Genomic DNA, 25,694 nt, shown 5'->3' with positions numbered 1-25,694 from the left:
ATCTTCTTGTGGGTTGATGGTGATAATTGCTCTGCCCCACAGGGTGTGGAAAAAAAAATGCTTGCCATTATTTCCCGCTGCATTTTCTTTCATTTTCAATGCAATCTTTCTTAATTTTGATGCTACATTTGTGTACATATGCTGAATGTGTTTCAGGTGAAGGTCTAGTAGATATTACATTTGTAGCCGTGGTTGGTACTAAATGTAGTACTAGTGTATGGACAGTGTTTGAAGTGAATCGAATTGTGAATCGAATTGAGCTCATAACCGTATGTTTTGAACGTCCATTAATTACTCACACTGTTTGACTTGGTGCTGAGATCGCTGCGCTCTCGTGTGTCTGCCTCTGCGTTTGTCGCTTTGTCAAACAGGAGGAGAGGGGAAGATCGGGAAGGTGGTCGATATCCGAGGTTGGGACCAAGAGTCCGGCCGCAGCGTGGCCAGCGTCACCTGGTCTAACGGCACAACTAATGTCTACAGGATGGGTCACAAGGGCAAGGTGGACCTCAAATACGTCTCAGACGGCCAAGGAGGCTACTACTACAAGGAGCACCTGCCCAAGCTAGGTGTGACTGGAGAAAAATAAAGATGTGTTCCTCCTATTTGTTTTAGTACTAGTTACAGTATGTGTATTTGATCTCATAAATAATTATGTACTCCCAATTTAAATGTTCAATATTTACATTTAATTAATTTAGGTGCCGATACTCTGCACGTTTGATCCTTTTAAAATGACACAAACACAACGATCAGGCATAACTATATGACCACCGATCAAGCATAACATTATGACCACCTACATAATATTATGTTGGTCCCCTTTCGCTGCCAAAACATGTGACCCGTTGAGCATTAACAGCATGAACTTCTTCAGCAATTTGAGCTACAGGAGCTCGTTTGTTGGATCGGATCACAAGGACCAGCCTTTGCTTCCCACGTGCATCAATGTTCCTTGGCCGCCCAGGACCCTGTCGCCGGTTCACCACTGTTCCTTCCTTGGAGCACTTTTGATAGATACTGACCACTGCAGACTGGGAACATCCCACAAGAGCTGCAGTTTTGGAGAGGCTCTGCCCCAGTCGTCTAAACATCACAATCTGGCTCTTGTCAAACTCAATCAAATTCTTACGCTTGCCCATTTTTCCTGCTTCTAACACATCAAGTTTGATGACAAAATGTTCACCTGCTGCCTAATGATATCCCACACACTTACAGGTGCCATGATGAAGAACTAATCGGTGTTATTCACATCATTTTTGTAATGCCATAATGTTATGCCTGGTCAGTGTAAAAACCAACCTTGTGTTCACACTCAAACGTTAAAAACATTAACTGAAAAAGATGTTGCTAGCTGATTAGTGATTAGTCAGATTATTCTTTAAACCGTGGTCGCGTGGTTTTCTTTAGAAACAACACGGCAAATTAAATAAAATATATATTTTCAATTCCTTCCACAACTCAAAACAATGCCCCAAATAGCCTTTTACGTAAAATTGTGATTATTACGGCTTGGACTATCCCATATTCATTTCAATACTTTTCTCAGTCACAAATTTAAATAAATCACCATAGTCTATTTTCTTTTCTTTTTATTTTTTTTATCCATTATCCATTTCTAAGGTTCTCTTGATTATAATATTACATTTGACAGCAAACAAGTAAAGCATGACCTCAGCCTTTCTCAACTTCATTTTTCAAGCATAAAGGCAGTTTGTAACAACTTTACTCAAGGCAAATCAGGCTGTTTAATCAACTGGAAGGGGAGCCAAGAAAATTCCACACATGTAGAACCCATGTCCAAGTATGCACGAAATTCCCCTATAAAATATTAATCTAGCTTTTGGGTTTAAGGCACCTGCATTTTTTCCTTCCTCTGCTCATTACTTGTCTGCAATACGTCTGTCAGACACATGAGCACACGTGCCACCGCTGAGAAAAGGAACATTTAATTGCAGTGGAAAATGATACTTGATTACACCATATTAAGTGAGCTATTTTTCCTTCTATTAGCGGTTAACCGAATACCCGTTCTCTCCGTTAACTCTTACAGATATCCGAAAAAATCTAATTTGTCATAAAGAATATCTCTCATATTATGGAAGGCACTGACCAACTTCATTACTTCATTAATGCATGATGTATAAGATTCCTTCCATATGTGTGTTTAGGTGAACATGCAGAGCTGCAGAGGCAGGAGAGTGCTGATGGTCACACATTCCAGCAGGGGGATAAAGTCAAATGTCTGCTGGATGTGGACATCCTCAGGCAGATGCAGGAAGGACACGGAGGCTGGAATCCTAAAATGGCAGAGGTGAATGAAAATCTTCATGTACAAAGCTGGAGCTACACTATTTGGGCAAAAGTATTTGGACCCCTGACTTTTCCCATCCATATGTGTTTTCTTCTCCAAACTGTTACCCCAATTTGGATACACACAATTGTACAGGGACTCTTTGGATGTGGGAGCATACAATTTTCCTTTTACTTGATCTATGAGACCCAAACCTGTTTCAGCATGATAATACATACCCCTGTGCACAAAGTGAGCTACATGAAATTTGGTTTACACGGGTTGAAACTCTGACTGCACCTTAGACCTCATCACCCCTACATCAGTAGCTTTTTTTTACTAATGCACTTGTGGCTGAATGAACACATGGGAACTAAATGTTAATAGAGGGTTATGGTCTGGGGCCTTCAAACCTTTGTCCATATAGTGACTGTTGTTTACCTTTGTTTTGATTTTTGCCTTTTATCAGATGATTAGAAAGTTTTATTTCTCAATATTAATATAAGTATTTATTTTTGTCATTTACATGTTTTTGTTTGCCAGGTTTTCAAAGCTAGTACAAATAAATTGGGTTTGTGCTTTTATTTTGTTTCACAGTACATCTGCAGAATCGGAACAGTGCACAGGATAACGGATCGAGGGGACGTCAGAGTCCAGTACAGTAACAACATACGCTGGACTTTCCACCCAGGCGCTCTGACTAAAGTAAGCAGAAATCAGGGAAAAGAAAAGGGGTTCCTCAAGCCTTTTTCCAAGTCAAAGTTAATTAGCATTCATCAGGAGTTCTTCTTAAAACCCTTATTGAAATGGAAACCTATGCCGTTCTGCATAAAAATCCCCAATTATATAGGAACCCCTAGACATTTGTGGAAAAGTTCTCCTAGGCTTGTGTGTAGCAACTTGGCCATGGAAAGGCATTTCATGAAGTTCCTGGCTCACAGCTCTCATGCTGAGATTCACGGGGGCAGAAGCAGTTTGGAAATCTTCCCTAAGTGATGCAACAGCCTAGCCAATTTTCTTTACACACTATGAGCTTAAGATTTTTGAGGCTGAAATACGTCTTCCAGTCTCTTGTCGTTGTTATGAAGAGACATGGGTTCACACTAGAAGAATGGACATGACATAACGTGGCGCATATGGATGACTGGGGGGGGAGAAGATGGTATTGATTTAATGCGCACTGGGAAAGGCTGTGTTACACTGTGCATGTTTTACAGCTGCCCTGCTTCTCCCAATTGGGCAGGGATATTAAATAAATCTCCTGTTTCATCCTTGGCCTCTCACCTTCATTTGATTTCCAGTTGATTTATGATATAATATCCTGAGCAAGCAGTGGATCAAGCAGCTCCCTGTGCATTTCTCGTCTTATAGTACCTTGAAGAATCAACGTTTACCCAAAGCCAGAACCAAAGCGAGTGCTGATGTTCTTGGCATAAATCCAGAACAAATGTAAAGCCCACGGTTACTGGAGCATGACTAGACATTCATGCACGTGGCTCTACACGCCATATCAGTGATTAGCCAAATCCCTTTGTAAGTCCCATAATAGAGCCTTAGCTCCCGCTGGACTGTCATGTCTGATCAAGCTTTTGTGTGTCTGTCTGTTCTTGAAATGATTTCAGGTGAACACGTTTGCAGTAGGTGAGTTGGTGAGGGTACTGGATGACATCGAGACTGTGAAGAGGCTACAAGCCGGGCATGGAGAGTGGACTGACAGTATGGCACCTGTATGTACTCCAATCCTGTCCCACACACACTGTGCAAAATGTCCATAAACTCACCGTACTCCATAAACCAACTACGCTCTCTTTATTTAAAGGAAATATCAGTTAGTTTACGTTGTACAATTACACTTTACACATTATTAAATTACTATACAAATTCAATGACATATACAGAGAGTTGAATATATTAGGAGTGACCCCGAATAGTGGAAGATTCGATGTTTCGATGTTTCACAGTCGAATCTTCGCAGAGTTGTTATAAAACAAGGATCATCCCATTTTGGTTTCAAGGTGGTGCTCAATATCTGATTTCACATACTACTACTGTTTTCCCCCCCAATAAGTTAATATACAGGCCATTATGATAATGCTTATTATGATAAAATTGTGAAAAGAAAGAAGCTTTTAATAAAATATTTTTAAAACGTGTGTGAATAAATCCAACCCCTATTCCCCCGTAACAGATTTAAGTTTCACTTTCCATGATCGTGACCGAGACAGGAGGGATTTAAATATTAAACATCTGGGAGATTTTCTCAATGTATTTTCTTCTGAAATGCAAATCCTGTCTGCAGTGTGGGCTTTGTTATTTATTTATTTATTTTTTTGGTTTATTGATCCAAAATAACAACAGATTTTCAGAAATTACTTCTGGCACTGCTGTATGTCACAGCAATTAAGCAATAGTAGCTTTCCCTGAACTAATTCCTATTATTCCTTGTCATTTTGTACATAATTAATTCGTATCACTAAAAGATAAAACTGTCATTTTTGTGTTTTACAGTATGGATGTTTTTTCAAGTGAAAAATTAGACTAAGCAAGAGCTATTTCTCACATTCCGCTTCTGCTGTCATCCAGCGATCCATGCATGCGTATGCATCCATGCGCAGCATAGTCAGATAAAACGTCACGTTTTATGATTTCGATTTCTCTTCGTTCTCTTCAGGTTCGATTTCGCTCAACATGACAGTTACTATGCCAAGTACTGCTCATGTTCTTTTTGTGCTAATTATAAGGCACAGGTGTGACGTAGTCTTGCGTGTACTCGGAAAGTTGCCCTGTGACGCATTTTACTTTTGTTAAGTAATTCTAACGTACGTAATCTTGTTACGCGTTAACACTATTACATAATCGCGTTAACGAGGTACATTTTGAAAGAACAGGATCGCATGATTCAGGGAATTATCAACCACCTTTGTACTGTTCCTATATCAGTGGAGTTAATCCTGTACATTCGGCGAATCTCAAGGTGACAATAAAGTCATATTTAAGTTCACAGACGCGATAAGCTTGTGCCAGTTACAGAACCTGGACGGTAATCCTCTGACCTAAACTGGCCAGGACTGCTACGTATCTGCATCACATGCTCCGTTCCAGAACACAAGCGAGATTAGCTGTGCTTGATTTCTTTCTGGCTGTTATTCGGTGCAGTTGAGAAAGACAGCAAATATTAGACTAAGGCTTGCTGGATAAAACAGAACTAAGGATAGGGCCAGGTTTTGCACTCATCAAGATAATGCTGTTTGTGCTGGGTGTGTGTTTCATCAGGCCCTGGGCCAGGTTGGCAAGGTTTTGAAAGTGTATGCGGATGGTGACCTGCGCGTGGCATTTGGAGGACAAACGTGGACTTTTAACCCTGCGTGTCTCTCGGCTCAGCCGGGCGAGGTGGACGCCAATCTGATGACGGCTGACAATCCAAGCGAATCAAGAAGTAAGCAGAAAATGGCCGCATCCCCGTCAGTCACGCCGCTTGTTTAATTGTACCTTTTTTGTTTTTTTCTGTTGTCTGTTCCTTAAAGAAGTTTATGCTTAACTCTCTTTTTTTTTGTCTCTGAATCTACACAATTTTCTTTGTTAACCCTTGTCTTTTGCATGTCTTTTTCATCCATAAATGCTCCCACTCTCTGGCGATGGGTGGATGGACTTCCATTTGTTCTACCTGACCTCCTAGGTTTTCAAAACTCCTCGTTTCTCACCGTCCATTTCATGGCAAACAACAAATTCACTTTTTCTTTCCCACATGACACAGGGGGCTGAGATCATTCAAACAGGTCACTAGTGCATGGTGACATTTTGACTCATTTGACTTTCTGAGAAAGAAGCTGTATTTTCTTTATGGATATCTGTAGAGGATTAAGAGTGAATAGTCTCTTTTTCTACCTATTTTTCAGCCACGGTTATTTCTGTCCTGGAAAAGCTGTTGTCTCAGTCCACGGAGCAGGATAACCCCGGGCGCCTGGTCATCGAGGCTGCTCATGGCAGCGTTGCTAAAGTCCGTGAACTAGTGCAGAAACATCCAGATAAGGTTGGTGTGTTGTAATGGAATTGGAGCATTGCACAATGTCAGAATTGCATTAAATGCATAAGGAATCAATTTACAATTGTGTTTTATGACACTGTTTATTATTATTAATATTGTTATTATAATTTTTTATTATTTTAGCCTATTCCTTTTACTATTAAACCTGTGACAAGCTTTCGCTTAGTCAAACGCATACCAACTCTGTTGAATGTAAATTTAAATGGGTGGAGCTTTGCAGCTGTTTTAGCCAAAAAACCAACAAATAGAAAAAATCTAAAAGTCATGGATGACTGTGAGATATGGTAATTTTTTAAACAATGGAGCTCACTACATGGACAGGAACATTGTTTTGGTGGAAAAGTTTCAGGCTACAGTTTAGGGAATATGAGCATGATCTTAGTCCTTCCCTGGCTCACAGTAAACAATAATGATGCTCTTTATATCCTGACTGATTGTTTGTAGGTGGACATAAAGAACCAGGGGAAGACAGCACTCCAGGTGGCTGCTCACCAGGGCCATATGGAAGTAGTGAAGGTCCTACTGCAGGCCAACAGCAGCATCGAGGCCAAGGACGAAGACGGAGACGCAGCGCTGCACTACACAGCATTCGGGTGAATAATAATCTGTAAAGGTCTTATACTGTCTAAACAGCCTTTAACTCAAAGGCTTTTTGTCACTGTTTTGTTACTGTTCTTGTTAAGGTACTTTCACCTTGCTGTACATTATGTTTGAAGTTTTAGGGGGCCAAGCACTAATGTAATCATGCTGTATCTGGATTTTTATTAGATAGACATAAACCTTACACGGAAGCACTGGGTTAAAAACATTAATTAATGTAGTCTAGATTTTGAAAGCTTTTATTTGTCTCAAATATTATGGATTGATTGATTGCAGTGAGAAATTTTGGAGACTTTTATTTGTCCAAACTTACATTCCCACACATGGAATTGTTTCCATTGATTTGATCATAGTTTGGCGACGGCGGGTGGATGTGCTCTTTGCATGTGCCGAGTCATTTAGGACTTTGTTTTTTATAATAAAACTAGTTCAGATGTGTATTATCTCATCTTGGCATTAACGCTGCATGTCTCTGTAACGTGTGTGTGTGTGTGTGTGTGTGTGTGTGTGTGTGTGTGTGTGCAGAAACCAAGCAGAAATCACCCGCCTGCTCCTGAGCAAAGGGGCCAACGTCAACCTACTGAACAACTCGATGTGTACGGCGCTCCACATCTCTGTCAACAAGGGCTTCACCGACGTCGTGAGGGTACTGACCGAGCACTCGGCCGATGTCAACCTACAGGTACACGTTCACAAATGCATACATGCAGCCCATAGCCCTTGGTTATGCATTTGAAGAAAACAGTAGTTTGAATGCAATTAACTTTAAAAGCATCTTTAATGCAAGGATCAGTCTACTCTTTCACACATCTGTCTGTTTCACCCTCACAAAGTACAGAAATGGAGAAATAATAACTCAACTGGGAAATCTGGCTTCCCTCGCTGTGCTTTCTGTGACTTATCTGCATCATTAGGGCCAATTAGCAAATTAGCCCATCGTCTGAATTCATTCTCAGCCTTTGCAATCACACACTGCTGATTTAGAATCTTCACGCTGCCTGAGCCTCTTCTGAGAATGGCGTTCCACATTTTCCACTTGAACTGTGGGAGCTCAGCTGGAGTAGAAAGGCTCCCTGAAGGAGTTTTGGAATTCACAGAGAGACATAGGCATGCCATCCTTTTTTTTTTTTTTTTTTTTTGCACTGTACAAATTGAAAGAGTTTATAGGACTGTGGTGAGACCTGCGATGTTTTATGGTTTAGAGAGAGTGGAATTGAGTAAAAGACAGGAGGTGGAGCTGGAGGTAACAGAGCTGAAGATGTTGAGGTTTTTGATTGAGCTGGTTTGGACATGTTCAGAGGAGGGACATGGGGTATATCGGTAGGAGAATGCCGAGGATGGAGCCACCAGGAAGAAGGAAAAGAGAAAGACCAAGGAGGAGGTTTATGGATGTGGTGAGGGAAGATATGCAGATAGTTGGGTTGAAAGAGGCAGATGTAGAGAACAGGGGGGTATGGAGATGGATGATCCGCTGTGGCGACCCCTAATGGGAGAAGCCGAAAGAAGAAGAAGAAGAAGACAAAGCTATAAACCACGTCAGATTTTTGCTTCCTCCTTACCGCATGGCGCAGTGTCAGTTGTGTTGTGTCGTCCAAATTCTTAGTGGATCTTTGTAGTTAGTTCAATATGTAGCCAGTGCGCATTTCAAAAGTGATGCCTTAACGAGGCATGAGGTCATACAGGATAACCAGATTTGTAATTTTAATTCTATCTACATTGTACACCGATCGTAGCATCAGCGCAAGCACAAACCAGCATAGAAATGTCCAAACACAGCATTAGCGATTTGCTTTATCCATTCTCCTAGTTTTGCTGTGCTTTTGTTAAAAATGCATTATGTGATGTTTACAGTGCATCCGGAAAGTGTTCACAGCGCTTACCTTTTTCCACATTTTGCTCTGTAACAGCAGTATTTCAAAATAGATTCAACTCATGATGACGGGAAGGAAGTGTGTTTGAAATCTTTGCAATTTTATTTAAATTTTAAATGAAATAAAGTCACATGTACATACAGTGGGGCAAATATGTATTTGATACAATGCCGATTTTTCAAGTTTACCCACTTACAAAGAACAGAGAGATCTGTAATTTTCATCGTAGGTACACCTTAACTGTAAGAGACAGAATCTAAATCACATTGTATGATTTTTAAATAATGAATTTTCATTTTATTGCATGAAATAAGTATTTGATACAATCGAAAAATATAACTTAATATTTGGTATAGAAACCATTGTTTACAATTACAGAGGTCAGACGTTTCCTGTAGTTCTTGACTAGGTTTGCACACACTGCAGCAGGGATTTTGCCCCGCTTCTCCATACAGGTCTTCTTCAGATCTTTCAGTTTTTGGGTCTTTCGCTGGGCAACATGGAGTTTCAACTCCCTCCATAGATTTTCAATTGGGTTCAGGTCTGGAGCCACTGCAGGACCTTGAAATGCTTCTTACGGAGCCACTCCTTAGTTGTCCTGGCTGTGTCTGGGGTCATTGCCATGCTGGAAGACCCAGCCACAACCCATTCCCAATGCTCTTACTGAGGGAAGGAGGTTGTTGCCCAAAATCCTACAATACATGGCCCCATCCAGCCTCCCTTAATACGGTGCAGTTGTCCTGTCCCCTTTGCAGAAAAGCACCCCCAACGCATGATGTTTTCAAACTATGCTTCACGGTTGGGATGGTGTTCTTGGGATTTTACTCATCCAAGTCCAAGGGAAATTGACAGTCATCTTGAATTTCTTCCATTTTCTAATAATTGCCTTCTCACCAAGCTGTTTGCCTATTGTTTTTTGTTTTCAGGCAAAGCCTCTGAATCACATCCACTTTTTAAATGTACTAATAACAGTGTGTAAATATGAGTTTTTGAGTATTCTTGGTGTAAGTTGAGCTCTGCGGGAGGCAGCACAGCTGCATGTCCCCTGATTAAACCACATCTACTGCCTCCAGCCAGCACATATTTGGTAGAATCGAAAAAGAAACAGAATAAAAGACCCTCTGGGATATCACCACCAAGAATAAGATACAACAGGCCTAATGATATCCATATGGAGTCACGTAGAGCTAACAAAAATGAACAAAGTGCATGTAGAAATGGAGGAAGTGACACAAGCTGATACTGTCACAGGCCGATAAACAGTAAACGCATCAACAGGCATCTCAAGGCAAAATATGACTTCTCGTTTCAAATCGATTGCACGTGTAACTCATAAGCTCGCTCTGATGAGATAGTGAGATAGCATCCCTCGCCTGATAGGCTGATAGATCTAATTTCCAGTAGCGAGCAGCTTTAAAAAGCTGATTCCACCGAAACTCAGGAACACTGGAGTCCTCTGGCAAGATCCTGTGGGAGAAGTGTATACGAGAGCGCTTTAAAGCAATGGCACATTTCTTCCCACTGGGTTCTTGGAATGGAATCAATTATCCTCAGTGTTTGCTGTGTAAATTTTGCTAAGGAGTGACAAGGCACATATAGCTAATAATTAATGAAAGCTGCTAACCACTAATTAACAACAGTCAATCTGCATGCTAGGTGATGTTAGCTTGCTGATATACATTATCCATTAAGAACAAGAGGGTGAAAATGTCCTCTCAGTGACTTGGACATGACTGTGCTGTGGTTATTGGTGCCAGGTTGGTTTGAGTATTTCAAATTCTCTTTACAAATGTGGTGTGAAAAAGCATCACAGAATGTACAACACAAAGAACCTTAATGGGCAACAACTTCAGAAGTCCACATCGGGTTTTCACTGTGCCAGTAATGAACAGTATATTGAGGCTTACCTAAACTGGACTAGGAAGAGCATCTCTTAGCTTTTTGCTCTCCAGCTGTATATAATTTACCATTGTTGTCATTTCAGTGTTCTAGCCCTCATCAAGGTTATGTGTAATGTTTCTAAATTTTGAATATTCAAGGAGTGGAGTATGGTTCCTCCTCTTTGATTGGTCAGTTGATTTGACTCCACCTTTTCTGTGTATAATTTTGTAAAGTGCTTAGTTCAGTGCTTTTTGGCTTTTTAGGACTCATACGGGGACACGCCTCTACACGATGCCATCGCTAAGGACTTCAGGAGTATCATCGAAATCCTGACCGTGGTGCGTAACATTGACTTTACGCAGCAGAACAACCGCGGCTTCAACCTGCTTCACCACGCAGCCCTGAAGGGCAACAAACTGTGAGTCCTCACACTCATTGAAACTCATGCTAATGATTTCTTATATTTTAGGCAGTAAGACTTTTAGTTCATCAGTGATGCACCTCGAATAATTATATATAAGAACTCTCTTGGGTGCTCAGTTGTGGGATTGGGGATAAAGGACTTGGTCCTAAGCCCGACTGCAAAAGGAGGAGGGCGGGCGTTGGGCTAGCACCCGACCCGTAACAAAACGGCAAGTAAAAACCCAATGCGTCTCATAGCGCTGGAAGAATTTTGGGTTACAGCAAACCCCCACTATAGGAGCTCCGATTATAGCAAAGAAATCCACACTTGACCAGTTACAATCAGGAATTCAAAAGCATTATTTCATTGAACGCTTTTTGTTTGCAAAAGGCATATAATAATCAAGGAGAATGAATATCCCCCCCAAAAATATATATGCATTCCGTAGAATTGCTTTTAGAAACCCAGACTCTTAGTATCGAACCTGGAGGCTGTTTATGTGAGCCGACTGCAAACAATGACCAGGGGGCTCATCAATGTCTCCGCACACCCAAGAAATTTTGTTCCTTTTACCACCTATAAAGAGGTACAAGGTCATCAAATGACACACATGCTGACTGAATTGCAGCTTCTTTGCCAAAGCTGTAGTTGTCATCACATCTTTCTAATCACCCCAGTAATCCCCCTTTTACAGCTATTAGGGACTGAGGTTTTACGTTAGGCTTACCCTTTGCTGCTACATGCACCACAGTGCACTTTTACACAATGTGCAATACAGTCGTGCCTCGATTTTGATCCAAATGTTTTATTTGTTTTGCGAATGGTTCCGATTTCAGTTCATCATAAGAAATTAGTAGCATTTCAAGAAACCGTAGATTTTTGCTTTATTTAGATTTATTGGTTGTAGTATCACTTGACGTTAAAAAAAGGGGCGTAATGATAGACATACGTCATTAGCCAATGAAAATAAAAAATGAAGTGACGTTTAACTCTTTTTTTGACATCATAGGACACCTCAACCAATAACCAAGCAGAGAAACTATGCATAGGCTCTGCTACAGTACTGCAGCTATTTATCGTTGGAAATTTGTTTTGGCACGTAACTACTATAACTGTAATATCTCTAATGCAGGGGTGCCCAAGCACCGGGCCACAGATCGTGTGGTTTATTTGGCCGCATAATAAGAACAAAACCATTTTATTGGTTTTCGTGGTGCCAATTTCCTATAACTGTTTTAGTTGCGTATTTTTTTCCCCATGCATCGATAAATTCAGCTCTTACTGATTTCGTATTCGAGTCGTATTACATTTTTATTATATGTGTAATCCATAGATTAATTCTATTCTATTATATTATATGTATAATAGCAATATAATAATACACATTATTGCTGGTTCGTGAGGGGGGAAAAAAAACAAGTTGGTGATCGTTGCTTTAATGTTTTTATGTGTAATATTTACATTTAGAACATATGTTATTAAGAAAAGATCTTTTGAGCAGTCCAGTGAATTTTTTATTTATTTTTTTACTTTGAATTTAATTGATATTTAAATATCCTTGTTGGTGTTTGAGAGGTGCCAAATGAAATTTCGTATTGTGTACAATGACGAAGTACCTTGTTTACTTACTTACACTGGTTTGGCAGATAAGGCAAGAGTAGAGTGTCTGTAAAGTGATACATCGAAAAAGAAACAGTGTAAAAGCTACAGATTGAATAAATCTCATTTGGAAGTTGTACGTGTTGTTCGAAAATTGCGTTAAGGATGTAAAAAGGTTGTGCAGTTTTTTACCTAATGCGTCTTGAGAGACCATTTTAGAGCCTACGCACAGTTGAACTTGACGCCGATCTAATACTGGAGGATATTTTTGGAAGCGTAAACTCATAAGGCTAGTATTCCTGAGGGCAAATGCATGGTAATGTGTCTAACACTATAGTCACTCTATTTATTGTGTTCTAGTCTCTTTTTTGTGTGTATTAAATATATAGTCTATTCTTTGTGTGTGTATAACTAACTAACACCCTGATTCGGTGCTTCCAGACTGTTCCACACAATGACTGCCATTTTCTAATAGACCGTCTCGTATAATTGGCATCCGGGAGTTACGCCTGTACTTTGGGAATGGTACAGTCTGTTCACCAGCTCCCTTGTTTTGTTTTTTTTCCCCCTGCAGTAATTCATTTTCAGCCTCATACTCACTGCCCACGTGCTGTCTGTTGTGTACTGTACACAGCTATCACAGTCTTGCCAGTTATAATCTTATCGGCTGTCCCTCACCCAACAACGCGTGTACACATTCCTGTGTGCAGGTTTTTTATCAAGTCATCAAGGAAACAAAGATTTTACAGCAAAAACACATTTACAAAACAAACATGCATAAGTGCCAGTGTTTTTGGTGTTGGTGTTTGGTTGTTGTGCTTTAGATTTTTTTTTTTTGGATTTGTGGTGTATTTGTTTCTGCTGTTGTGTGTTTGGTGTCTTGATATTGTCTTTTCGGTCTTGATTTTGTGTGTATAGTCTTTTGCTGTTGCGTATTTGGTCTTTTTGCTGTTGTGGATATGGTTTTGCTGTTGTGTTTTTAGTATTTTTGCTGTTGTGTATTTGGTCTTAATGTTGTGTATTTGGTCTTTTGCTCTTGTGTATATGGTGTTGATGTGCATTTGGTCTTGATGTGTATATGGTGTTAATGTTGTGTTTTGGTCTTGATGTTGTGTATATGCTGTTGGTGTGTATTTGGTTTGTTGGGTATATGGTCTTGGTATGTATGGTCTTGCTATTGTGTATTTGATCTTTTGCTGTTGTGTATTTGGTCTTAATGTTATGTTTTGGTCTTTTTCCTCTTGTGTATATTGTGTTGATGTGCATTTGGTCTTAATGTTGTGTATATGGTGTTGATGTGTATTTGGTCTTGATGTTGTGCATTTAGTCTTAATGCTGTGTATACGGTTTTAATGTTATGTTTTGGTCTTGATGTTGTGTATTTGGTTTGTTGTTTGGTTATATGGTCTTAATATGTATATGGTCTTGCTTTTGTGTATTTGATCTTTTTGCTGTTGTGTATTTGGTCTTGATGTTGTGTATTTGGTCTTTTTGCTATTGTGTTTTTTTTCTTGATGTTTATGTGGTCTGTCTGTTGTGCATTTGGTCTTGCTGTTGTGTTTCTGTTTGGCAGTTATTTATTATTTTTGGCACCATGTTCACACACATTCCCCTGTACATATCAGAGAAATGGCTCTGGTGTGGTTTCAACATTAGTGTAACTGTAAATGTCGGTGTTTCTTGGCAATGACGATAAAAAAAAAAAAAAACTTACGTCGGGTCACGTGTAGGTCAAACACTGAGCTTAACTCTTTTGTGTGTGTTAACTTGTGTACCCTCACATTAAAAACACTGAAAATATTCAAGGTAACATTCTTCTCTTTGTGCTCCTTTACCCAAACGCTTCCTGATAGCAAAAAGTGCCAGTTGAGTTGGGAAAAAAAAACCCAGAGCTGCTGTGAGGAAAAAAGCATGCAAGCCTCTGGAGATGTCTGTCTTTCAGTCTTATTTTAGTCGCTGTTCCAAAAAGTCCCAATTAGACGCTTGTTGTGTCAAGTACTACAAGTGTGTCACTGTCGGGGTTTTACTGCCATGAGTCAGAGGTAGGACACTAAGTGGAGTGCACGCTGTCGTTTGGGACTCGTCCTGCCACTTTAGCCATCCAGGTGCTCTTATTGAACCCCACACATGTTCCACAACGATATTATTTCAGCCCACACTTCTGCACTTTTAGCGCTATTCTTCTTCACCCACTCACTAACCCACATATCTACATTATCTCCAACACATGTACAATTACCACACAAGAGATTTCAAAGAAATGAGCTACATACACTATATGCCATAAAGTTTGTGGACACCTCAGCATAGTATTTGCATAGATTTTGGAGTGCGCTTGTGATGATTTGTGCTCATTAAGCTACAAGGGTGTTAGTAGTCAGGTACTTATGTAGGTGTGAGAAGGTCTGGGTTGCAGTCAACTTTCCAATCCATCTCAAAGGTGTTCAGTAGCGTTGAGGTCAGAGCTCCAAAGCAGGCCACTCATGATCTTCCACCCCAAACCATCACGAAGGTGTTCAGTAGGTTCAAGCAAAGGTGACATCCTTTACAACTGTGTGCCTCCTATTTTGTGGTAACAGTTTGAGGAAGAATCGCATACCGCTAGAAATGTCGGGTGTCCCAATACTTTTGCGTATAACACATCTAAGAGCAGTTTTTGAAACTTTTGTTCATCCGCTGATACTTTCATTATAACACGAGGTTAGCATTAGTTACCCTTCATAAAAAAGGAACATGACAGTAAATTCCCTATATATTCAGTGTTACAGTATATCATGTTATGAGCCGTTATATGAAATTATGAAACAGTATGTTTTGTTACCCAGAAACCCCAAAGCCCTCCTTTCTGGAAACTTTACAATGGTGAAACAACTACAGTTTCTTCTTTTAGAACTTTAAGAACCTCAGACTGTTACAGAGTGGAGACTACTATATTCTTCAAATGCTGCCGTCTCCTAACAGAAAACCGCACCGTATTAACACGTCGTTACGAAAGAATAACTCAACAAGCAAGTTACGATTAATCTTGCATCGTGATCTACATGATCAGAGGTGCAGGTACTGTATTTGGCCAGTGGTGGCCAAAATACACAAACCATGTACTTAAGTTAAAGTGGAGAGAGAGATCCTCTCTGCAAAATATGACTCCAGTATAAGTGCTCCGTTTAAACTTTCACTTGAGTAAAACTACAAAAGTATTTGCTTTCAAATGTACTTAAGTGTATCCAAATTACTATGATTTATTATGAGTATACCAAAGCCAAGCGGCAATCACAAGGCCAAAACAGCCCTGATTGGTGTCTTGCCGCGTGTTTGACCAGGTAATTTTGTATCTGCTCTTAAATGAAAAAGGAACAAAATGTAGTTGAGTAAGAAGTCAGATATTTGACTTTGAAATGTAGTGAACTAAAAGTAAAAGAAAATGGAAATTCTTCAGTAAAGTGCAGATACACGAAAAAGCTACGAATTACATTTACTTCCTTACTGTTCACTACTGATTGAAATACTGGTAGTCCCCGAGTTACGATGGATCGACTTACAGTTTTTTCGCTCTCCATGCTGATAGCGATACAACAAAATTGTAAAAATATATTACGTTGCGCACCGAAGGCAAATGCAGCAGCATCTATGCGGTACGAGGTGCTGGGACGCTGCCAGGGTGTACGCTTCCCCCGCCTCGTGAGATGCCGTACTCCTGCCAGCGTCTCTTCTTTATCACTGAAACAGAGCGCATCCGGCTCCGCCCTCCACTGGCAAACCACTTGTATATTCTTTATATACGGTATATTACGGTAGTGTAAATTCTTCTGTTTTGCTAAATTGCGAAATTGCTAAAATAATTCAATTATTAACAAAATTTTTGTAAAATTACCACATAATGATCATTCTTTAAAATGCCTGGGTAGGCTAGGCCACGTATTTTCAAATTACGATGGGGTCATCAGAACTCACTGTCTACCTGTATCCCTTTTATCGATCATAAACGCTCTTACACACTGATCTAAAAGCCGAGCTATCCTATAGCCTATAAGTCATGTGTATAGGGTAAATGTGGTGTATGTGATATTACTTTGTCACTTATACTAAGTTGAAGAACACACACACACACACACACACACACACACACACACACACACACACACACACACACACACACTTGACTGATCGTGTCCCTGGCTCATGTACTCAGGACACCCTGCAGTGGCAGCCTTTCCCTTGTATGGGGAGAGCGATGCAGCGTTCTCAGAGGGCGAGACAAAGACGGAGGAGGGGCAGAAAAAAAATCGCACACGCTCTCCGGCGAGAAAGATCGTAAAACAAGCGTTAGATTTGTTATGGCAACTGTCACACGTGCGGTACAGCAGGTTAGCGTTTCTGTCCTAGCAGTCTTGCAGCCATTGTTGAGAAAAAGAACTATTTACAAAAATAAAATCAAAATGTTTTTTTCCCCGCGATTTTAGTCGTATCAGCGTTTAACTCGCTTTTTGTTGGGTTTTTTTATCCTTATATTTTGCCAAATATTTCTCAGTGACATTGTCTTGGTTGTGGTGTTGTTTATATAGATATATATAAAAATAAATTGTTGCACTCAGAACCAGATCAGCACGTTCTCCTGGTTTCTCTTTCGCACCGGGGGGCTACGCGAGTTGTTTTTTATTTATTTATTTATTGCGTGGAAGGTGTTTGTTTATTTTCAGGGAGGAAATGGAAAAAATCAGGAGCCCCGCATTTCTCATAAGGCCATGTGGGAAAGTGAGGGGGAGGATGGGGAGGGGGGAATAGAAAGAGAGAAATCGGCTGTGAGAATCTCATCTCCGCAGAGCTGCAGCCGGTCAAAGGGCAGTCGAATATGGAGCGGCACTCGGGGTATAATAAGAACTCGCGTATATATCTGGCTAGAAAACAGGAGCAGATTGCCACCCAGCGTCAATACAACTGTCTGCATCACTACACACTAACACACACACACACACTTGAGAAACCTCAGCAGGGTAAACCTACCATATTCGGAGCATACAACACAAACACACACACGGACAGAGTTCTTGCAGGAATGTAATCATATTTGCTGGCTCAGTTTTGGTTCACACCCAGTCCGCAGTCCTCCTCATTAGGGGATACACGTGCTTCACTTCCACTCCCACATTAACATTTATGCTGTGTGGGGAAGATGGCCTGTGTGCCGCCCTGCTGCTGCTGCTGCGATCGTTTCTCTCGAATGAAGAGAAGGAGAGATGGATGGCGTGTAAGAGAGCATGAGGTGTGGGACAAAGGCAAGGCCTTTCTTTTTCTGGTGGGAGGTGGAAGGGATGAGGAGCTGAGAAGATGATTGATGATATTATCAGCAAAGACCAAAGCTCCCTTAGGACACGGCATTCACACCGAATCACAGTGCTGTTTCTTTTTCTTTTCTTTTTTCTTTTTTTTTAACCTTATTTTGTTTGCCTTTCTATAGATGAAGGCCAGGTCCTTTCTTTCTTGCTTGCTTTTTTCTTTCTTTTTTCATCTTTGTTTTCTTTCTTTCCTGCATCATGCCACCTAGTTACAAAATAATTTTGTTTTCTGTCATAGATGAAGGCAACATTTTCTTTCTATCTTTTTTGTTTGATCATGAGTTTTGTGTTCACTCTTTTATTATTATTATTATTATTATTATTATTATTATTATTTATATCCAGTTCGTGCTGATTAGTTTTTGCTGTAGTTTTACATGTATTTGTTTTCTTTCATACTTGCTTGTTTTATTGCTTTTTTTTGCTTTTTTTTTTTTTGGGACAAAAGAAAATCTTTCTTTCTATCTTTAGTTTTTGTTTGATCATTAATGTTGTTCCTTTTTATTTCCTTTTTTATCTACATCCAGTAGGTACAAGTCTTTCTTTCTTTCTTTCTTTCTTTCTTTCTTTCTTTCTTTCTTTCTTTCTTTCTTTCTTTTCCTTTATTAAATGTTTTCTTTCTGTCTTTCTTTCTTTCTTTCTTTCTTTCTTTCTTTCTTTCTTTCTTCTTTCTTTCTTTCTTTCTTTCTTTCTTTCTTTCTTTTCCTTTATTAAATGTTTTCTTTCTGTCTTTCTTTCTTTCTTTCTTTCTTTCTTTCGTTCCCTTTATTAAATGTTTTCTTTCTGTCCTTCCTACTTTCTTTTCCTTCTTCTCCTTTATTCAATTCTTTCTTTCTTTTCCTTTATTAATTTCTCTCTCTCTCTCTCTCTCTCTCTCTCTCTCTCTCTCTCTCTCTCTCTCTCTCTCTCTCTCTCTCTCTCTCTCTCTCTCTCTCTCAGGTTTCATTAGTCTCTGTGTTCTCATTCATCTTTGCTTAGTGATGTTCCCTGAACTGTTTCTTATTACATATGACCTTCAGTGTAGGAAGAGAATCCTGGCAGTAAACGTTGCTCTGTGACATTTTACCACTGATACACTTCCACCTTTTCCAGGTGACTTGAATAAAAAAATCTAATTCACCTCACCAGGGTTCAGGAGGTAAAAGTCTAAAAGCAGAGTGAAAATGCCACTGATCATCCCAAGTCTCTTACATTTCTACACGTACACCTCTAGAGTCAATATAAGGAAGTGACTAAGCATTCTTTATCTGTCAATCCAATAAGAGAAACGCTGGCTTTATTCTAACGTCTTGTATTCTGTGTTCTCAAAAGCAGAACATCTGTTACACCTTCTTTACAGCTGTGTATTTATTGACTACTTTGTACAATACAATACCAGTAACGATTGCGTGTGTGTCTTTAGTGCGACAGAGATGATCCTGGCCCGTGCCCGGCAGCTCGCCGACGTGAAGAAGGAAGATGGCTTCTCAGCTCTTCACCTGGCTGCTCTCAATAACCACTACGAGGTGGCCGACATCCTCATCAAAGAGGTGAGAAGCACACACTTGTGAGAGGGACTTGTTAATAGTGCTATAGAATCACATTTCTACACTACAACTTTTACACATATACAGGGAATACGTTTTATATAAATGACATGATTTGAGACTGTGACGGATGAAGCTGCACTACTACGCTGAAGTAGTTCCTCTGGGTCCCTGCGAAAGTGTGCTTGCAGTCACAGGTCTGCCACTGTGAAAATGAATGGGAGGTGATTTGCCAGGGAAATGGTGGCCATCGCGATCCCTGCAGGAAGACATTAAACCGTAGCCTCCCAGGTGCAGTCCCTGGGTGCGCTTTGTAGAAGGCTTTTCTGCCCTCTAGTGGCAGCGACTGGGACTAGTTATTTCCTACGACTTCTTTTGTTCATATTAGTGATAAGAAGATCGGATCACCTGGTTCTTCGAAGCTCATTCATCAAAATGATCAATTTTATCGTTTAATTAATTCCATTCTATTAATTAGATTTAAAATAAAATGTTAAATTTTTAATAACCAGTTTTCCCCAACACGTCTACATACACAAACTTTGACTATGGTTCCAATAATGAAAATATGACATTATGGCTTAGAACAAATTATGATCATCAAAATGAGTAGCTCACCTCTCATTTTCTAATCTGTGTCATTCGTTTTCATTGACTCCCATAATCTTTGTTCAAATAATGCCAAGATTTGGATTAAAAAAACCTCTAATCTATTGCATTTGGTAACGTATATAGAATTCACATGATAAAAGAATGAATGACTTGGACCAGAGAACTCATGAGCTACTCAATTCTGTTTCCTGTACATGCACGTCCAGTAGAAAATGAACAAATCACTCTTGGTGACTACTCGTTCTTCTGAGTCACATTAAAGACTCGGACTTCAGGAACGACCCCTTCTCTGGTTTATATCATGTCATCCTGGTAACAAGAAGAAGGACGTAGCGAGTTGTGCGTTTTCATATTTTAACATTCAGTCTCTCTGTTTTGCGCCTCACAGGGCCGCTGTGATGTCAACATCCGCAATAACCGCGGTCAGACGCCTCTGCAGCTGGCAGTCACTCAGGGCCACATGCACCTGGTGGAGCTTCTGGTGATTGAGGGAGCAAACGTGAATGCCGAAGATGAAGAGGGAGACACGGCAATGCACACGGCCCTCAGCCGCCAGCAACTCGCCACCTCCCTGAGCAGCACAGAGAGAGATGCCTCGAACCTATACAGCCGAGTAAGATCACCAGAGAGATAGAAAACGTGTGTTTTTTTTTGTTTGCATGTCCTTTAGAAGGAAGCTGTGGTCTGAGCACAGGGTATAATACATTTCATGGTTTCTTGAGGGCCCCAAAAATGACTGCACCATCTATAAATTCTTAATAACAAGCCTTTTTCTGATCAGTAATCAATACATTTGTATAAAATTTATCATTTGATAATGCAGATTTATTGTTTTGATTTAAACTGTAGTTGACCCTGAGCTGTAGAAGCATTTATTTTCTTGGCGTGTGCAGGATGAGTCATTCACACTAAACACACACAATAAAAACACACACGCACAGACATACATACACCGCTGAGGGTCGAGTTTTGGGTGAGACCCAATGGTGAAATGTAGTTGGACATCAAGGTGGTCAATGAAGCTGTTTTCATGCATCAGCAGAATTGTGTGTGTGGCTCTGTGTGTTTGGAGTTTCATTGACCTATCATTGTTACCACCCTAAGATATCACTCAGTCTGCCTAAATATAAAAAAAACTGCCTTACACTCGTTTATAAGTGATCAGGATCGCGGTATTTGGTGTTCACCTTAAAGTGTTCACCCCGATAGAACAACACTTGATGGAACCAACTTTGGCTGCAGGTACAGCTTCTGGGACATGTATAGATAAGCTTAGCGCTTACGGATCTCGATAATTTTTGCTTTGGCAAAAATTAATGGTAGAAGCTCTTGATGTTTTAGCGTTTGGGCTGTATCTGTATCGCCCTCAGTCCTGTCAAGTTTCTCCATCAAAGTTTGAAGAAAAGCCTCCACACAATGCAATGCTACTACCATCATGCTTCACTGTGGGAATGGTGTTCACAGGGGTGATTATTTTTAGATCACATTTACAGCAGGCCCTTATCTTACCCTTATCCAGGGCAACTTACAGTTATTTAATTTATACAGCAGAGAAGTCGAGGGGTTAAGGATAGAGGTCGACCGCAGATTTTACCGATAGCTATGTTAGATTGTACTTGCCAATATTCGATTAATCAAATGATTCTTTTTGGTATATATTGGTTAAAAAACAAAAACAAACATAACACTTAATTTACTGAATTTTATTACAAAATAAAAGCAGTACTGAATCATGAAATGTGCTAATTGAGTATAAATTCTCAAGTATGAATATATTAATTATATTAATGTATATTGAGGTAAATAAAAAACATGCATTTAAACTGGAAAAAAACCCCACCAAAATAAATAAAAATGACACTTTAAATAAGTGCATGTCATGTCAGTGATTCGCCTCTAGAGGCCGATCTTGTATTGTATAGCGCAACCCTGAAAAACTATCGGTTAAACAATCTTGCTCAAGAGCAAAGCTTAACAACCCCTCAACCACTAATGTACCGCTTCTTGCATACCAAATACTTACTGCAGGTTCCCAACGTGAATTAATTCTAAATATTTAGGTCAAAATCTGTTAACATGCTTTTTACTTTCATCTGGCGGTCACTGACCAGCTATGAGAACAGTTAATGTATTAAATTTACAACACAGACCTCAAGTTTGAACATCTTTTTTGTGTGTGTGAAAAGCTGAGTGGCTCAGGGCTGTTGGGAAACACGGAGCTGAATGTCGGGGCTGCTATGGCCTGTTTCCTGGCTCAAGAGGGTGCTGATATGAACTACGCCAACCATAAAGGCAAGAGTCCACTCGACTTGGTGGCAGACAGCATCGTGTTGCAGTTGATCAGGAGCTTCTCTGAGAAATACCGGTACGTCTGTGGTTGTCCAATATTGAAATAATGTATCATAGTTATTTAGAATTTCATTCTATAGAAAAATAGATGAACAGATAGATGTGGTTTTGAGTATGATTTATTAGAAGCCTGTGTTTCCTGAAATGCGGTTCTTAATCACATCCATTTAATGGTCATCCACAGTATGTAGTCAAATAGTCTAAAATTGCAGATTGAACCCGTAAGCTATATATATAAATGAAAACTAATTATTTTGTGTGTTTGTGTGTCAGACTGCAGGCTGGGACGTGTGGGACGGGTGGCAATGGGAGCAGTAGCAGCAGTCTGAGGAGGGTTCATACCACACCCAACACTATGACCAACCTAGTCATGCCTAGTGCACCAGGTCCTAGCGAGTGCCTCATCTGCTCTGAGCTCGCTCTTCTTGTGCTCTTCTCCCCGTGCCAGCACAGCGTCGCCTGCGAGGGTAAATAAACATTTCTGCATATAGTGCTGCTTTAATGGTGTCCTCAGCAGTTCTAATTGGAAGTGGAAGGTTTTCTACTAGATCAGGGCTGTCTAAACTCTGGCTCTAGGGACAAATCCAGTTCACAGAGATCATCAGCAGTTCTAATTGGAAGTGGAAGGTTTTCCACTAGATCAGGGCTGTCTGAAGTCTGGCTCTAAGATGGTAACTGGCTTCTGGCAACACATTGCAATATTATTTTTTGCCTGATGGTGGCAGCAGAATGCCTTAAATAAATAAGTGATTACATCCTCAAATGAATTTGTTGAAGGATATTTAGTTATGGTATAAGAAAGCGCTCAATGTAACCAGTAAAAAGGGGTGATTTTAAAAGAGCATCCACCGACGCAAGTCCTAAGAGGCCATGCGTGGTTATATAAATACAGTATGAACTATGGCTTTATGACTATACACTATTCACACTGTTCGTTTTCTTTAGAATGCGCTCACAGAATGAAGAAATGCATCAAATGCCAGGTCACTATCACAAAGAAAATCCGACAAGGTAAGGCTCATTAAGAATGCGAATGTGCATCTCGTAGTTTTGCAACGTTTGGTATTTTCAGCCGTCACTTGTCGATCATTGAATGCGATTTGGTTTCAAGTCTAGGATCGATGCCATAATCTGTCGTTCTCTCGCAGACCAGACAGAGGTAGACAGCAGTCCAAACTCGGAGAGCTCGGAGCAGCACAACCTGCTGGAGCAGCTGCAGTCGCGCTACAAGCAGATGGAGGAGCGCATCACTTGCCCCATCTGTATCGACAACCACATCAAGCTCGTGTTCCAGTGCGGCCACGCCTCCTGTATAGAGTGCAGCATCGCCCTCAAGACCTGCCCCATTTGCCGCCAGAGCATCCGCGAACGTATCCAGCTCTTTGTCTGATGTGTGCAAACCCGCTCATTCATACACACATACAGCACACACACTTAAGAGTGTGTCCCGGCTTACTGTTAGATGGCAAAGTAGGGGTGAGGGGGGGGGAATGGGGCAGGGTACTGTATATGCAGGGAGATGTACAGTAGGATGATGCTGTATTTATCAGACTTTTTTTTATCATCATTGTGCAGATACAAGAAGCCAGGCCCACTAGTGTAGACTGCACCATTCCTCTTTCTTTCTTTTTTTTCTTTTGTGTTGATCAAAAAACCCAAATGGGACGTTCTTCAAAAAAGAGATTCCAGACACCGATTCTCTGGTTCATCATCCGTAAACAAACACCAGTCACTTCCACTGCGACTCATCAACTTTCTGTGAGATTTCCTTTATCACTATTATTATTATTATTATTATTGTTTATAATTTGCTGACTCACTGTAGCGCTGTGATGTTTACAGACTGACAATATTGTTCTCTGTGAAAAACAAAACCCATAAAACCTCTCCATCCATGGATGTAAAACCATTACAGTTCGATGCACAGCGGTGGAGGAAGGTGAGCCATTTTGTAAGGCGTACAAGACTGCAGCTTTAAGTTTCCCACTGAACTATAGCACCTCTCTCGGCCCCTCCTAGCAGACCCTGAAAAGCTTTCCACAAGCGAAAGGATATACAGTGCATGCTGATATGCATATTACCTATATGATATATTGTGACATGGATTACATTTGTGGTGTTCTAAGGCAATCAGTCTTTTTCTTTTTTTTTTTGTGTGTGTGAAGGCATCATACATCCTCGAGGTCAAATGAAGGGAACTCGAGCAAGAAAATCCGCGGCGATACGTTATTTTATTCGTTATGTTCAAAGGAGGCATAACTCGTGAAAAAATAAAATAAATCAAAGGTCATTCACTTTTCTTAGGTGTCATTTTACAAAAGGACGTTCCTTCGAGTACATGACACTAAATCTGAAGATGTCGAGCATTAAAAAAAAAACGTAAATCATTTCATCCATTCCTTTTGCGATCTTTACAGAGGGGAAAAATGATCGAAGGAGGAGCCACCTCGTGCCATTTAGAAAGCATCGGCCCTTTGGATTGACGTCTGCCAGAGAAATGTATGCGAAAAAAATGATTATAAGAGATCAGTCCAGCTTTCGTGTCCTAATTAATACAGTTAACATCACAATCTGGGACAAGCTGAGCCTAGATCTGAGCTGGGACTGCGTATTTCCCCCCCCATTACTTCAAACAGGGAAGATTTGTTTTTTTTCCTTCTCAGATCTAATTTTGTACATTGGCTGTCAAAGGCTGCTGCTTAGTTTTCTGACGCATTATGGCAAGGAACTGTCCTGTGCTTTCGCTCTTTACTAAACAGGACTAAACACTATATTCATACTTGGGATATAAATCAATATCCAAGGTTTTTTCTTTTTTTTTTTTTTTTAATGAAAATGTAAATTGCATCAGCAAAAAAAAACAACAACAGTGTGCGTATTTGTCAATAAGTGTCTTACCATTGTCAATTTCCGTCACCTAACCTCATCTTAAACCAGGTTTCTGTTCCAGAAGGGCTCACTGTAAGATTCGAAGAAATCTATTTTCATCGTAACCGTTTCATTTTGTATCCTATTCCGTGTCAAACAAACATGGGGTTTTGTAGCATCCATATTTGGAGTTAAAAAAAAAAAAATACACATACGATGTACTTATTATTGGAATGTCAGTAATGTGATCCTGCTGCACACAGCTTGAGCATGCCAGCAAAGTAGGATGAATATCAGTGCCAAAATATGTGTGTGTG

General features: G+C 40.2%; 1 protein-coding gene across 2 annotated transcripts in view; it reads left to right on the top strand.

Annotated features, from left to right (window-relative positions):
• Positions 1-24,799, top strand: part of mib2 (MIB E3 ubiquitin protein ligase 2) — a 63,025-nt gene extending 38,226 nt beyond the window's left edge. For both annotated transcript variants that reach the window (XM_046871053.1, XM_046871055.1), the window contains 15 exons: positions 372-566; positions 2,169-2,311; positions 2,888-2,995; positions 3,913-4,017; positions 5,564-5,726; positions 6,187-6,320; positions 6,780-6,928; positions 7,461-7,617; positions 10,951-11,105; positions 19,425-19,551; positions 20,549-20,773; positions 22,347-22,525; positions 22,783-22,976; positions 23,455-23,520; positions 23,658-24,799. In XM_046871053.1, the coding sequence (XP_046727009.1) occupies positions 372-566; positions 2,169-2,311; positions 2,888-2,995; positions 3,913-4,017; positions 5,564-5,726; positions 6,187-6,320; positions 6,780-6,928; positions 7,461-7,617; positions 10,951-11,105; positions 19,425-19,551; positions 20,549-20,773; positions 22,347-22,525; positions 22,783-22,976; positions 23,455-23,520; positions 23,658-23,899 (2,342 nt within the window). In that variant the 3' untranslated portion in view covers positions 23,900-24,799. The remainder of the gene's footprint in view (positions 1-371; positions 567-2,168; positions 2,312-2,887; positions 2,996-3,912; positions 4,018-5,563; positions 5,727-6,186; positions 6,321-6,779; positions 6,929-7,460; positions 7,618-10,950; positions 11,106-19,424; positions 19,552-20,548; positions 20,774-22,346; positions 22,526-22,782; positions 22,977-23,454; positions 23,521-23,657) is intronic.
• Positions 24,800-25,694: the final 895 nt, after the last annotated feature.

The sequence above is a fragment of the Silurus meridionalis genome, chromosome 17, assembly GCF_014805685.1.
Source record: "Silurus meridionalis isolate SWU-2019-XX chromosome 17, ASM1480568v1, whole genome shotgun sequence".
Lineage (NCBI taxonomy): Eukaryota > Metazoa > Chordata > Actinopteri > Siluriformes > Siluridae > Silurus > Silurus meridionalis.
This window is presented reverse-complemented; position numbering and strand designations above follow the sequence as displayed.